Source organism: Pristis pectinata, chromosome 28, assembly GCF_009764475.1.
Source record: "Pristis pectinata isolate sPriPec2 chromosome 28, sPriPec2.1.pri, whole genome shotgun sequence".
In the NCBI taxonomy this organism is placed as follows: domain Eukaryota; kingdom Metazoa; phylum Chordata; class Chondrichthyes; order Rhinopristiformes; family Pristidae; genus Pristis; species Pristis pectinata.
Genome location: NC_067432.1, coordinates 12,576,251 through 12,590,264, shown reverse-complemented (window position 1 = coordinate 12,590,264; position 14,014 = coordinate 12,576,251). Strand labels below are relative to the sequence as shown.

Genomic DNA, 14,014 nt, shown 5'->3' with positions numbered 1-14,014 from the left:
ATTCTTGCGGTGTTCCCAGGAGGAGTTTCTCTAGAGTGCTGGATATGATATTTACCAACATCTGACCTTGAGGGAAGGAAATCTGCCAGATTTATCCAGTCTAATCTGTATGTGACTCCAGCCCACAACAATGTGGCTGACACTTAAGTGCTGTTCATGAGCAGTTGGGGATGGACAATTAATGTGGGTCTAGCCCATGGTGCACATATCTCATGTATGTATAAATGAATCCCAGGGAGATTGTATCTTATCAAGGTGTGAATTCTAGGACTTTGGACCAAGTTTTTCGTGTGAGACTGTACTTCTAAATCAAAAAATGTAAGTGGCCTCTTCCTCTCATTAGGACACAGTTCTTGTTGCACTGTGAGATGCTGCTCAGTTGTAGAGGGCCCAACACCAGTAGCGTGATAGTCTCTGATAAATGCCAAGTTGTAGAAAAATATGAAAGCAGAGGTAGTAACCAAATTGTTTTTAAACTAGGTGTGCTTGAATTATAAAGAGAAACTGGATAGTCTGGGACTGTTTTCCCTGGAGCGTAGGAGGCTGAAGGATAACCTTATAGAGGGTTATAACATCACAAGGGGCATAGATAAAGTGAATTGTCACAATCTTTTTCCCAGGAGAGGGAAGTCTAAAACTAGAGGGGAAAGGTTTAAGGTGAGAGGGGAAAGACTTAAGAGGATCTGAAGGGTAGGTTTTTCACGCAGAGGGTTGTGGGTATATGTAATGGCTATCAGAGGAAGTGGTAGAGGTGGGTACAATTACAATGTTTAAAGGACATATAGACAGGTGTGTGAATAGGAAAGGTTTAGAGGGATATGGGCCAAACGCGGGGAGATGGGACTAGCTCAGGTAGGCAACTTGGTCGTCATGGAGAGTTGGGCTAAAGGGCCTGTTTCCGTGCTGTATAACTCTATAACATGATGACTTTTATGCCTTCAAATTATGAATGTGCTTCTACTGATAGTCACAATGTGGTTAGACTTTTTGCTGTCTGATTAAGCTTATCCACTGGTTGACTGAAGTTTGTTTAACAGGAAGCCTGTAAAATAGGTCCCTGATCTTTATTGTTCTAATTGATAACATTTGAAATAATAATAATAAGGAATACCACCTGACCTTAGCATTCCTAGTTAGGTGAATGACACTTAACTAAGGTTTGCACTTCTCATAGAAGGTTTGCACTTAGTGATTGTGGACTGAGTGCAGGATTCCCCTTCCATTGTTGAATAGGCTGCCCATATAGTCACTCCAGAAGCCCACTCATGAGTAATGGTTACTTTGGTAAGAGACCCATGATTGCTTGGTACGTCAAGAGCAGGTGAGAAAACTTGAAAGAGAAAATTGGAAAGGAAATAGAAGATACCTATGCATCTTTTACATCGAAATTCATTTTACTTCTTTTCTCTCTTTTCCTAGCACCCTGACAATAAATGGAATCTCTCCGGAGGATGAAGCAATCTACCAGTGCATTGCTGAAAATGATGCTGGTTCGACGCAGGCAAGCGCACGGTTAACGGTCCTCTGGGCAGAGGGGCTTCCTGGACCCCCTCGGGAAGTGAAAACCACAGCGCTCTCAGCAACAGCCATTCAAGTATCCTGGAGCGAGCCCTTGGAGAATACGAGAGACATTATTGGCTATGTCCTACACATCAGGAAAACTGCAGGTAGGGGAATGACTGCCTTCTTTCACACTGCCAATATATTCAGATCACTGTCCTTATATAAATGTAACATTGGATAAAGTGCTTTTGGAAAAATCACACTTGTCATAGTTGTGGGGCAGGAAGCTGGTGATTTGGCAATTGTTCTACAACACCATCCCAAGCCACTCATTCTTCAGAGTGAAGTTATATCTGGTAACTCATAGTTTGATGGATTTACTGTGTGCAATATCCACAGTGAATCACTCAAACACTCAGAATCAAATATCGACTTTAGCCAGCAGCCACTATCCCAGGGTACATTTGAAGCTGTTTCTTATCAGAGAGAAGGCATCGTTGCCTCTCTGCCCTCAAAATTCTTTGCTTTTGTAACTCTAGAGTTGCCTGAGCATCATGATCGATTTGCCCTGCTATGGAGTAGGTTTGCAATGGACCCTGTCAACAGCAAATTCCTGTACAGCACTCACATGAGAGTGATTAGTGTCCTAGTATAAAATTGTAGTCTGTGATCATATTATAAGTAATAAGGAAAACATTCATCCTGCCTGGGTACATTCATCCAGAAATACCCTCATGTCTCCCTGTACCAATATTTTGTGTTTCTCCTTAGATAATTCAATACCTTTCATGGAATATACATATAGCTTATTTATTTTCTTCCTGTGTTCAATAGTTGCCAACTGAACTTAATTGAAGTGGTAGTCAAAGTCAAGTTTACTGTCATATGCACAAATACATGCATGCACAGGTGCAATGAAAAACTTACTTGCAGCAGCATCACAGGCACATGGCATCATATAAGCAGCATTCAGAAGAAAAACATAAATTAAACATAAATTAAATACAATTTTTACAAGAAAGAACACTATTAGAATAAAAAAAAACAGTCCATTTTAGTGCATAGTGATCAAAGTGGTCATAGTGTTGCTAAACTGTAGTGATTCGCGTAGTGCCCAAATCACTACAGTTTCGTCTGTCACTCTGCACGTTTGTCTGTTTTACCAACGTCTCCCACTGCCCTCTCTGATTATATTGCTGCCATTCCCCACCCGTTACCCTCACCCCCAATCCCCACTTGGTCTGGACTGACATGTCCGCAGTGCCAACACAATGTGGGTGGCTCTCTAAATTGGCCCAGCAAACCTAATTGCTCCAAAGTGCTTAGGAATTCAAGAAAGGAGCTCACCATCTTTGCAAGAGCAGTTAGTGGTGAGCGATCAGTGCTGACCTTGACTTCCACATAGTGTGAATGAATTAAAAAAAAGTACAGGTCCTTTTAAAGAGCGCCTGATTTAAGTACAGCCCATACATGCGAGCGAGTGGGCATTTGGGAGACCGGAGGGATGGATTTACTGGCTGCTGCAAGACTACAGGTATCTTCTGCCACCTGGGAATGGTTCACGGCCACATTTCGGACTTGCGAACTGCTTGGGCTATGAACAGTTCACAGAATGGAACCCTGCTCTAGTCTGTATTTGGTTATGACCCTGACTAGTCCCTGCTGTAAACTAGCCACGAGGTTCTCCAGGATTTGCCTCATCATCTTCTGCTTTCACAGATCCAGTGGAGATGGAGTACCAGGAGGCTGTGAGCAAAACTACCCTACAGCAGGTGGTGACTGATCTTGAGTCATCCACCAGTTACACTTTCTACATAAAGGCTTATACCTCGCGAGGAGCCAGCAAGCCCTCTGAGCCAGCCGTCAGGAGCACACTGGGCGAAGGTAAGTATCATGGACTCCATGCAAAGTGAGGAGAAGAGAGAATGTGTTACTTCTGATATACAAGTTGTAGACGACTGGATATTGTACAGACTTATTAGCACAGAAACATTTTATTTTATGTTACTGTGGAGTTTTGAAAGTTTATTTATGGTTGAAGCCATCACAGGCAAGCCCAGCATTTATGGTCACCCTTAATTGTCTTTGAGATAGAGGTTACCTTCTTGGCTGCTGCAGTCCTTGAGATGAAACTGTTCCCACCATGCTGTACAGTGGGAAGTTCCAGAACCTTTACCGGGTGACATTGAAGACATGATGATATATTTCTAAGTCTACATTGTATGTGGTTTGGAGGGGAAACTGGAGGGGGTGCTGTTACCATGCTTCCCGCTGCCCCATTACCCTCAGTGGTAATGGCTGTGGGCATGGGAAATGCTGATGAGGAAGCCTTGGTGTGCAGTGTGTCATAGCTTAGGGGTATTCAAAACTGGAATTATAATAGCACCAAACAATCTGCTGGCGGAACTCAGCGGGTCGAGCAGCGTCTGTGAGGGGAAAGGGAAAGGAATTGTTGACGTTTTGGGTCAAAACCCTGCATCAAATGCCTTTTGACTCTGGAATTATAATAGGTTTCTGGAGGCGACCTGAGTCAAATAACATCAAATCTTTAATTACTGTTCTGCTAATTGAGGCAAAGGGGAATAAATGAAGGGTCATGTCAGGTGATGCACATCAAGGAGAGTGTTGGCCACAGTTAGAATAAAGTTCTGTTACTTCAATAACCTACACTAGAAAACTTCAGAAGTTTTTACACTAAGGATAGGTTTAGGCTTTGTGGAATTATTGAGCTCGAAAAGAAAATTCTACATGGAAAAGAAAATAAACTTTCAGAGTGGCTATCAAAAGTATCTTGAAATAGGCTGAAGACAAAATCAGAAGAGAGCTTAAAAAAAGACCTTTCCACCTAATCAGACCCTCCTTGGAAGCACTTATGCTCTGCTTGACTCTCCTTATACCTTCACTTACATAACTCTGTCAACAAAGCCCTATGTTCCACTCTCCCTCATTTGCATAGCAGCTTCTCCTTAGTTGCTCCAGTAATATTTGTGGGAGTGAGTTCCACATCCTTAGTCTCAGAAGAAGCTCAGAATCCTTCTGAATTCCCTAATTTCCTGGTAACTATCCTATAAACTGGCTTCTTTATTCAGGACAAGCTGGAACAACATAGATATTTAATTATCACTGCTTTCCTATAATGCTGGGAGTTCACATTGTGAACAAAAACGTTATCTGCATATGGGGATACTCACATATTAGCAATAGATATATAAGATATAAGATATTTATTTATTAGTCACATGTACAGTGAAACACACAGTGAAATGCATCGTTTTGCGTTATTGAGAATGTGCTGGGGACAGCCTGTAAATGTCGCCACTCTTCCAGCGCCAACATAGCATGTCCACAGCTCCTAACCCATATGTCTTTGGAATGTGGGAGAAAACCGGAGCACCCGGAGGAAACCCACGCAGACACGGGGAGAACGGACAAACTCCTTACTGACAGCAGCGGGTATTGATCCCAGGTCGCTGGCGCTGTAATAGCGTTATGCTAACCACTACAGTACCTTGCCACAGTTCTGGATTAAGACTGTGGACTATCAACAATTATCCTGGCACTGTGAAAAGCTGTACTTGGACAATAATATTCCGGGCTGTAGAGTGGTATACATCAGTGGCTGACTTCCAGCAGACAGTGAAAGCTCAGGAGCAGCATGGCAAAAGCCCAAGGTACTTTTCCCCTTTTGTTCAGCATTCATGACATCATGATCTGTCTTTATGTTTCAGTTCCAGCTGTACCAGCTCTTTTCATCAAGGTCCTGAACAGTACCGCCATCCAGGCAGCGTGGGAATCCAGCATTAAGCTCGGTCAGTATGAAGGATTCAAGTTGTATTATCGTCGGATTCATGGGGCGCACTTCACTGGGCCTGTGCTCCTTCCTCGCAATGTGACGTCATACAACATTACTCAGCTGGGTAAGCTCACTTGTGTAACCACACAGCTCTGGCATTGGGGTTGCAAGGAGATGGGTTTTCTCTTGCTCCTTCATGATTTTGATGGCAGATCAGCTGAATTATGACTGGTCCTGAGCATTTATTTGACTCCATGTATACAGGTGCAGAATAGAGCGCTCCTGGCCAAACAAATAAAATTAACTTTGTCAGTTCTGTAACCCTTGTAGGAAGATGACCTACAGGAAACAAAACTGTCAATATAGTGTGACCCACTCTCTCTTTTGATCTTGGTCTCCTTATCCAAGAATATACTTATGTTCTCCAAGAATGTAATAAATTTATCCAACAGAGCCTGAACCAGTTGTAGCTGCCTATATTCCTGGGGCTCCACATTATTACAGACCCAACAAGTTGACTGTACAGTAACTGTTACCCTAAATATATAAACTAGGGTTTGAACATTTTGAAAAAGCATTCACTGTCATGATTCCGAGTGCTGGCCCTCAATTCAGCTCCATTGATGGTGCCTCGTTGTGCAGCACATGGAGTTTATGCACTACTAATCGCATAACAACACACACCTGAGCCCCATCAGGAGACTAGCATAAGAGCCCTGGTTTCACTAGCACTAGTTGCCAGAGTATTAGTCAACCTTTGGGTATACTTTGTTTCCTGGCTGCTTAGCGTTGTCAAATCTAGAGCGGTCCCGGTTTCACTGTTCCTCTTAGGATCTCCAGTTTTCATGTTGGGACCCCACCTCAGAGCCCTGAGGCAAGATTCCTTCTAGTTGCCACCTGCATTTGGTTCTGAGGAAGCATCCCGACTCCAGTCTCGTACCAGTGCGCCGCATTTGGGTTCTCTGCGAGCTTGCTCTTTGCTTGACATTGTGACATTCCTGAAGACTTCATTCATTTTGTTTCACATCAATAAAGCTTTGACACCAATATATTTTGCAATATCAACCATGCATTTTGCTTTAAGAATGCATCTTTTAAAATATGGATATTGTGCATAGATTTTAGACAAGTTGCACTGTTCATGGACATGTAATATAATACATTACTCGGTGACATGACTGTGCAAATTCAGAGAATGAAACCTAGATTAGCAAAAACTCAAGTGAGTGGAGGGGAGACAACTTTGAATGTTCAGGTATTACTCATTGTAGTTATAAAACTGTAAAGCTGATTTTTAAATGACTGAAATCATTTGATTTTTGCCAAATATTTGAAAGGAATCCCTGAACATTTTCAAGCACTATATTTAACAATGGGATGTGAGGTGAAACCTATGGATAGGGATTGCAATGCCCCTCTGATTAACTGTCTAGTTGGAGAATGTAATTGTAAAACTGATTGTCTTTTACACCAGACCCAAAGATTGCCTATGAAGTGAAGCTTCTAGCTTTCAATCGCCATGGAGATGGGAATTCCACGGTTCGCTTTGTGGCTCTGCAAGATGCTGCTGAAAGATCTGGTGAGTGAAAAGAGCCATGATGGGCAATGGTAGGAATCTGCACATGGTATGTAGGTTAAAACCTTGGTCAGTCTTTGGCCTGATGTTGACTGTAGTAGTGTGTGATTAGCCTGTGTTGAATGTGTAGGCGCAATTGTTCCAGACCAGGAAATGAAGTTATAACTGAGGCCGACCTTCACGCAAACCAGCTTCCCCTCCAGTGACTGCATTTACACTTCCTGTTGCCTCGGGAAAGCAGCCAACATAATCAAGGACACCTGCCACCCTGGTCATTCTCCCTTCTCCCCCCTCCTGTTTGGCAGAAGGTACAAAAGCTTGAGAGCACGTACCATCAGCCTCAAGGACAGCTTCTAATCCACTGTTATCAGACTGTTGAATGGACCTCTCTTATGCTAAAAGATGAAGTCTTGATCTCCTAGTCTATCTTGTAGTGGCCCTTGCACTTTCTCTGTAACTAACACTATATTCTGTGGTTTCATTTGCTTCTGACTACCTCAATGTAATGAGGTAGCAAAAATGGAATGATCTGTCTGGATGTCAGGCAAACAAATGCTGTATCTCGGTACATGTGACAATAATAAACCAATTCCAATTCCAGGCTGACACTTTGTGTAGTGCTGAGAGGCTTCTACAGTTTTCTGGTTGAATCAAGGTCTGTTGGTTCAGGTGACTAGTAAAGATCCAGAGCCACTCCTTGAAGGGGTATCACAGTGTTGCTGCTAGTAGAGCCACTGCCTCACAGCTCCAGTGACTTGGGTTCAACCCTGACCTCTGGTGCTGTCCATGTGGAGTTTGCACACTTGGGGTTTGCACGTTCTGTCTGTGAATGCGTGGGTTTCCTCCAGGTGCTCTGGTTTCCTCTCACATTCCACAGACATGTGGATTGATAGTCCAACTGGCCAGGGTAAAATTGCCCCCAGTGTTAGGTGAGTGTAACTAGTGAGGCGTGGTGGTGTTAGTTGGAGTGAATGGGGAGAATACAATGGGGTTAGTGTCGGATTGTTGTAAATGGATACTGGATGGTAAGTGCAGAATTGGTGGGCTCAGGGGTCTGTTTCTGTGTTGTATGACTCTATTGAAACAAAAAATCATTGCGGTATCCCAACTAACATTGATCCTTTCTCTGCCAAAAACAAGATTAATTGTTCATGTATATTCTTGTTGCTTATGGGACATTCCTTGCACAGAATGGCTTCAGCATCTGAAGACATAAGTAGTCACTTTATTTAAAAAATCATTAATTGTGTTAAAACAATTAAAGATATTTATAACCAGATTAGTCAACATGCAACTGCAAAATTAGGAATTGTCAATAAAAACAAAACTTACAAGCAATCTCCACATCCTGTGAGCAAATATAAAAGCATTATTACTTGAAAATATATTAAATGTTATGTTGATAATTTCATGACAACCAATAGAGCTGCAGTTTTTAATATTAATTGGCCAACTGGATTGAAGATGATCAGATGGACAACAAATTAAATTGACAATCAGACAACTTTAACTTTGGGCTTTTAAAGCTTGCACAACATAGGAATAAGTAAGAAGGTTCTAAAATGAATCAAGCAGAATCTTCATGTTAACAGAGTTGAGTGCAGCGAGAAGGCATGTCACAGTTGGGATTTAGGGATTGACAAAAGAATAATGTTCAGAAGAGAAAAATCCATAATGGCATTTAGGAAATAGAGATAAGGAGTGCAATGGAGAGAGAGATTGGAAGCTACTAATGAGAGAAGAATTGATTTAGCAGGTAGCAGGATCTTCTTGTATCCTACCAGGGCAGCGAGAGAGGTGAACAATTTAATATGAAAAGGAATGCCTTAATAAAAGACATTTTGTTTTACAGTTTTGAACACTCCGTGTGACTGCCTGAAAGAGGAGCACAATAGCAAAACATCTACAACTGGCATTATCATTGGAACCCACATCGGTGTCACCTGCATCATCTTCTGTGTTCTGTTCCTTGTTTTTGGATACCGTGGAAGGTACACATACACTCCAAAGATTGCGGAGGGAATGGATTCCTCACAACACCATCCAGTGGCAGATTCTGCTATGCATGGGGGAGAATGTGTGTGTGTGTGTATTTGGTTATACAAGTACACATAAAGACATGTTTTCATGTATATGACCCAATCCATGATGTATTGCATGTGTGGATGTACATGTAAGTCTTGAAGGACCAGAAATGACCAGAATATTCAGGATGGAATATATAGGAATTTAAATTTGATTGCTCTTGGCAGATATGACCAGAATATTCAGGATGGAATATATAGGAATTTAAATTTGATTGCTCTTGGCAGGTCATGTTAAATATACAGATGTTGTACACAGGTGCATGTTCGTGTATGTCGATGACATGTTTACCAATTACAGAAGGTTGAGAGTGCTTTCACATTCCAAAGACATGGGTTGATAGGCCAACTGGCCAGGGTAAAATTGCCCCCAGTGTTAGGTCAGTGGTAACTAGTGAGGCGTGGTGGTGTTAGTTGGAGGGAATGTGGGGGAGAATACAATGGGGTTAGTGTAGGATCCCTTCCATTTCTCCCACCACTGCATCTAGCTTTCATGTTTACTGTGTATATACTGAACATGTGTAGGAAATGTAAAGAAGGCATACATCAGATATGAGTAAATGGTACCTTAAGTGAATTAATCCTGTCCTTTGGGGCTTTTATTTGTAGGTTGCTGATGTGTAAAAATGATGAAGATGGTCTAGCGACCCCTCAGGCTCCATCCAGGGCCCAGAGAAATTCACAAGGACTTGTCCTGAATGGTGGAGTGGGTAGAGGCAGGGAAGAGTTCACAGCCAACAGGAAGATGGCTGATATCAACGAGCTGGAAAGACTGTTTCCTGCATCACTTCCTAATGACCACCAGCACAAGGGAATTACGGTAAGAAGTGCTTGTGAGGATCAACCGAAATATATCCAATTTGGCTGACCTGTCCAAAAAAAATTACGTAGTTTTAAAGTTTGCACGAATGAGGCACTGAATTTTCTCTCCACTAAAAGTACCCACCTGGTGTAGCTTTGTTGGGGAGTGAAACAAAGTTGAGATCCAACACCACAGATTCACCCTCAGTTATACATGCCAAACATTCTGCACCATGTCCACCTTCTGAAGTCCTGGCTGCTGATTAGAATGTGCTGCCACTGCTGTTGATGGAGTTTGTCACAAGTGACCAAGGACCAATTTCTATTGGGTTCTTTGCGCAGGATGGCTCTCACACTGTAAGCTGAAGGTCCGCCTTGAGGCAAAGATCACTATCGAATGAAAGATTGCAGGCTGATATTCTAATTGTTATTACTACTCAATTTGTTAGAACGTAGAATGTTACAGAACAGTACAGGTCCTTCGCCCTTTGTGTTTCAACTCCCCTGATGTTGTGCTGACATTTTCTCTTGCTCTAAGATCTATCTAACCCTTCCCTCCCACATAGCCCTCCATTTCTTTATCATTCATATGTCTAAGAGTCTCTTAAATGTCCCTAATATATCTGCCCCCACAACTTCTGCTGGCAGTGCGTTCCAAGCACACACCATTCTCTGTGTAAAAAAAAAACCTACCTCTGTCATCCCCCCTTATATCATCTTCCAATCACCTTAAAATTATGCACCCTCGTGTTAGCCATTTTCGCCCTGGGAAAAAGTCTCTGATTGTCCACTTGATGCCTCTTACTATCTGTTACACCTCTATCAAGTCACCTCTCATCCCCCTTCTCTCCAAAGGGAAAAGCCCCAGCTCACTCAATCTATCCTCATAAGACATGCTCTCCAATCCAGGCAACATCCTGGCGAATCTCCTCTGCACCCTCTCTAAAGCTTCCACATCCTTCCTATAATGAGGCGACCAGAACTGAACACAATACTCCAAGTGTGGTTTAACCAGAGTTTTTTAGAGCTGCAACATTACCTCGCGGCTCTTGAACTCGATACCCCGACTAATGAAGGCCGACATACCATACGCTGCCTTAACAACTGATTTGCTTCTTTCTGTACTGAGAAATTATTTTTGCAGATATTGTTGTTCAAGTGTTAATGTGTTGTTATTCTCTGCTACTTTACTCCCAGTGTTATTTGTTTATGTATTAAATTATAATATTCATTCTCAAATTTCCTCATGGCATGAGGCAATTCGGCCCATTGAGTCTATGCCAGATCTCATTCAATAAATGGAATGTAAGAACAGCTGTATGCTGTTATTTTTATGCTTTAAAGTAATAACTATGTTTTTGCTTGTTTCCCCCATCCCTTTTTATTTTTCTGTATCCAACAGTCAAATAATATCTCGCCCATCTCCGAAGAACAGCCCAGTCTGATCTGCCAGAATTCTGTATTCCCACTGGACGAGTTTGTTGTGACTCAGGAACAGCACGCTACCTTTGAAACTGTTGTGCAGTGCTCTTTAGACTGCTCTGAATTAAATGTTAAACAGCTCAGCTTTTCAGTAACAAAGGACAATAGTTCAGTAACCGCAGAGTGAAACTTTGAGAGGCCAAGTCTCATAGCCTACCTGTAGGTTCATGCTGAAACTGACATGGCAATATTTATCAATTTCCTATCTGATGGTATCCATGCTAGGGCTATCAGTCTCAGGTCAGCTGTTACCCTTCTGTGGTGAAAATCAGGCCTGTTTGTGTCCTCAAAAACTCAGGCATGTTGTAATGAAGGTACATGGGTGCAGTTTGTCTCTGACCCTTATGAGGATACACTTCATGGCCTATCCACACCAGATTTTCACCATTTGTAAACATTCGTCAATTTTTTGGCCTGTTGGTCCTTTGTTCTGCAGTGTAACCATTGCTTTGAAGTAAAGTGACCACCACCTTTAGCTGAGCAAGGACACAGCAGGTCTCCATTGCAGGGATTTGATGGACTTTTCTCCATGTATCCAATCTTAGCCACAAGTTCATTGGATTCAGCAACTGATTCTTAACAAGCAAAATGACTGGTGAGGCCTACATGTAGGCTGCTTATAAGACTTGGAGAAACAACTCAAAGAAAAGTTTGTTGATTATAAACTACCTCAACCGTATTGAATGTCTTCTAAGGAAGCTGTTCCGATTGGTATCTTCCTTTCTGCAAGTAGAATAGCACTTGATCAGTACAGATGCAGTGCTACCTCAAGGCCTCACTCATCTGCCATATGCCCCGAAAGAGAAAGTAAAAGCACTTCCAAATATAAAGAGAAACATTCTACCTCAAATTTTATAGAACTCCATTCTGTGTTGTGGGACTGTTTTCCTTCATTGTTGTATGTGATGATTTAACCAAATTTCCAGCCTTCTTCAGGATGCGGCATGGAATCAATGGTCATTGCATTTTTTTTGTATGTTACACTGTATATAGCCACGTCTTATGTGTTTGCATTATTTTTCACATTACAAAGGTGTTTATTCTTGTTGATTGTAATGGTTGTGAGAGAATTGTTCTGTTCATGGTTCTTTGCTCAAGAACATCACCAAAGACAAGCTTTTGAAGAGAAATGAACAAGGCTCCGACTTTCCATTCAGCAATTTGCTGAGCAGAGCCAGCCATCATCCTCGTACGCCTCAGTTAGATCAGAGCACATTCTAAACAGAAGGACAACAATGTAGCCAGTGTTGAGTCCAACATTCCCAGCCCCGACTCCTGCCAGACCTCCCAGGATTTCAATAACATTCAAAAGAATCAGCAAGCCCTGGAAAAGAAAGTTCACTGCTGACATCACGCACTTCCATTCAGCCTTTACGTGACCTATTTTTGTGTGGAGGAGAGTCATTGATGCTGACCAGCCATGTTTGACGTGGGGTACAAAGCAGGCCGACTTTGCACCGTGCTGGTTGAAGCAGAACCTCAGACAGGATGACCAGGCCAGAGGGACTGTCAGCAGAGTTCCTCCAGAGGAAAAGAACAGCGTAAATCACAGATGTGAAGTCAAGTGTTACAACAAGAAACTCTTCCCTAAGGCAAGCTTGGGCAGTCTAGTTGACCTCCATGTTGACATCTCTGAAAAACAGCAGTGTTTTAATCGGAATCAGAACTTTCTTATTGGTGTTTTGTACATTTGCAGTTTTATTATTCCTCAGAGTTGATGGGTGATTTTGATGCCTGTGTATCTATGCTCTGTCTAGGTAACTGTGATCTGTGTGGTCTGAGTGAGTGTTAGCAATGCCCACGTCACTGTGACGACACTGTTTGTGTGCAGCTATTTGCCAGTGTTAAGTAGAAATGATTAGTTTCTGTGAAGCCTTATACTTGCAGTTTTATTAGATGGCATGCAGTCAGTTATCTACCTCAGTATTATTAGCCAGATCCTCCTGGTGAACTTGTTCCCTGCATCCTCACAATTCACCGACACATGTCAATGTCAGATTTTAATTTTCATCCATGGACTCCACTTGTCACCTTATTTTACAAAATTATTATGAGCCACTTAATGTGAAAATCATGTCTACAGATTGGATTTTACCCTACCTTGGGGTGCAGTTTTTAGCACCAATACCCATTTGGATCTTCCAAAAAAATTTGTGACTGGGCAAGAATCTTTTTGGGCCTTTTGTACCCAGAGTTAGGCACTAAAACAGACCCTGCGCCCTTCCCACTGGGAGCTTTGTACAGAGCTCACGGCTGATGGGTCACTGCCCTGCTGAATGTTGAGAAGCGAGTTGGACCTGAAGGACTCACGCCCTGGTGTCTGCGGTATAGCAGCAGATAGCAGAGGTTGCCACAGAGGGATAGGTGGGCGGGTGGATATGGGATTCTCCACCATGTCTGGATATCCACCTTGGCTTGATCAGATCCCTTGCTGTGAATGGCCATGAGACACTGTGAAGTGCTGACTTATCAAGGTGCCAGCATTGATATGAACAAGGAACCTGTCATCAATAAAGAGAGCTCCACAAATTCATTTTCATAATGTCAACCACTGACACAGCAGATATTGTGTGCAAGTGTGCATCGATATCACAGTTCAGACCCTTTAACTGCTGCCTCATTGCTGTTCCCTGCATGTTCTGTGCCTGCCCTGTCACTGAGTGAACAGTCAGTGTTGTAGGTTTCTGCCCAAAAACTCTTGCCTCTGCCAGCAGTAATGGAAATGTGGACTCAGCAACTGGTGACATCATTAGGCACACGACTGATCCCAGGCGG

The 14,014-nt window shown here is 42.5% G+C and overlaps 1 protein-coding gene across 1 annotated transcript in view; it reads left to right on the top strand.

The window, feature by feature from the left end:
• igdcc3 (immunoglobulin superfamily, DCC subclass, member 3) overlaps positions 1–11,366 on the top strand; it is a 103,894-nt gene extending 92,528 nt beyond the window's left edge. Inside the window, exons 8-14 of the mRNA XM_052040276.1 lie at positions 1,420–1,667; positions 3,223–3,387; positions 5,232–5,420; positions 6,771–6,875; positions 8,725–8,863; positions 9,566–9,776; positions 11,160–11,366. Coding sequence (XP_051896236.1) covers positions 1,420–1,667; positions 3,223–3,387; positions 5,232–5,420; positions 6,771–6,875; positions 8,725–8,863; positions 9,566–9,776; positions 11,160–11,366 — 1,264 coding nt within the window. The remainder of the gene's footprint in view (positions 1–1,419; positions 1,668–3,222; positions 3,388–5,231; positions 5,421–6,770; positions 6,876–8,724; positions 8,864–9,565; positions 9,777–11,159) is intronic.
• Positions 11,367–14,014: the final 2,648 nt, after the last annotated feature.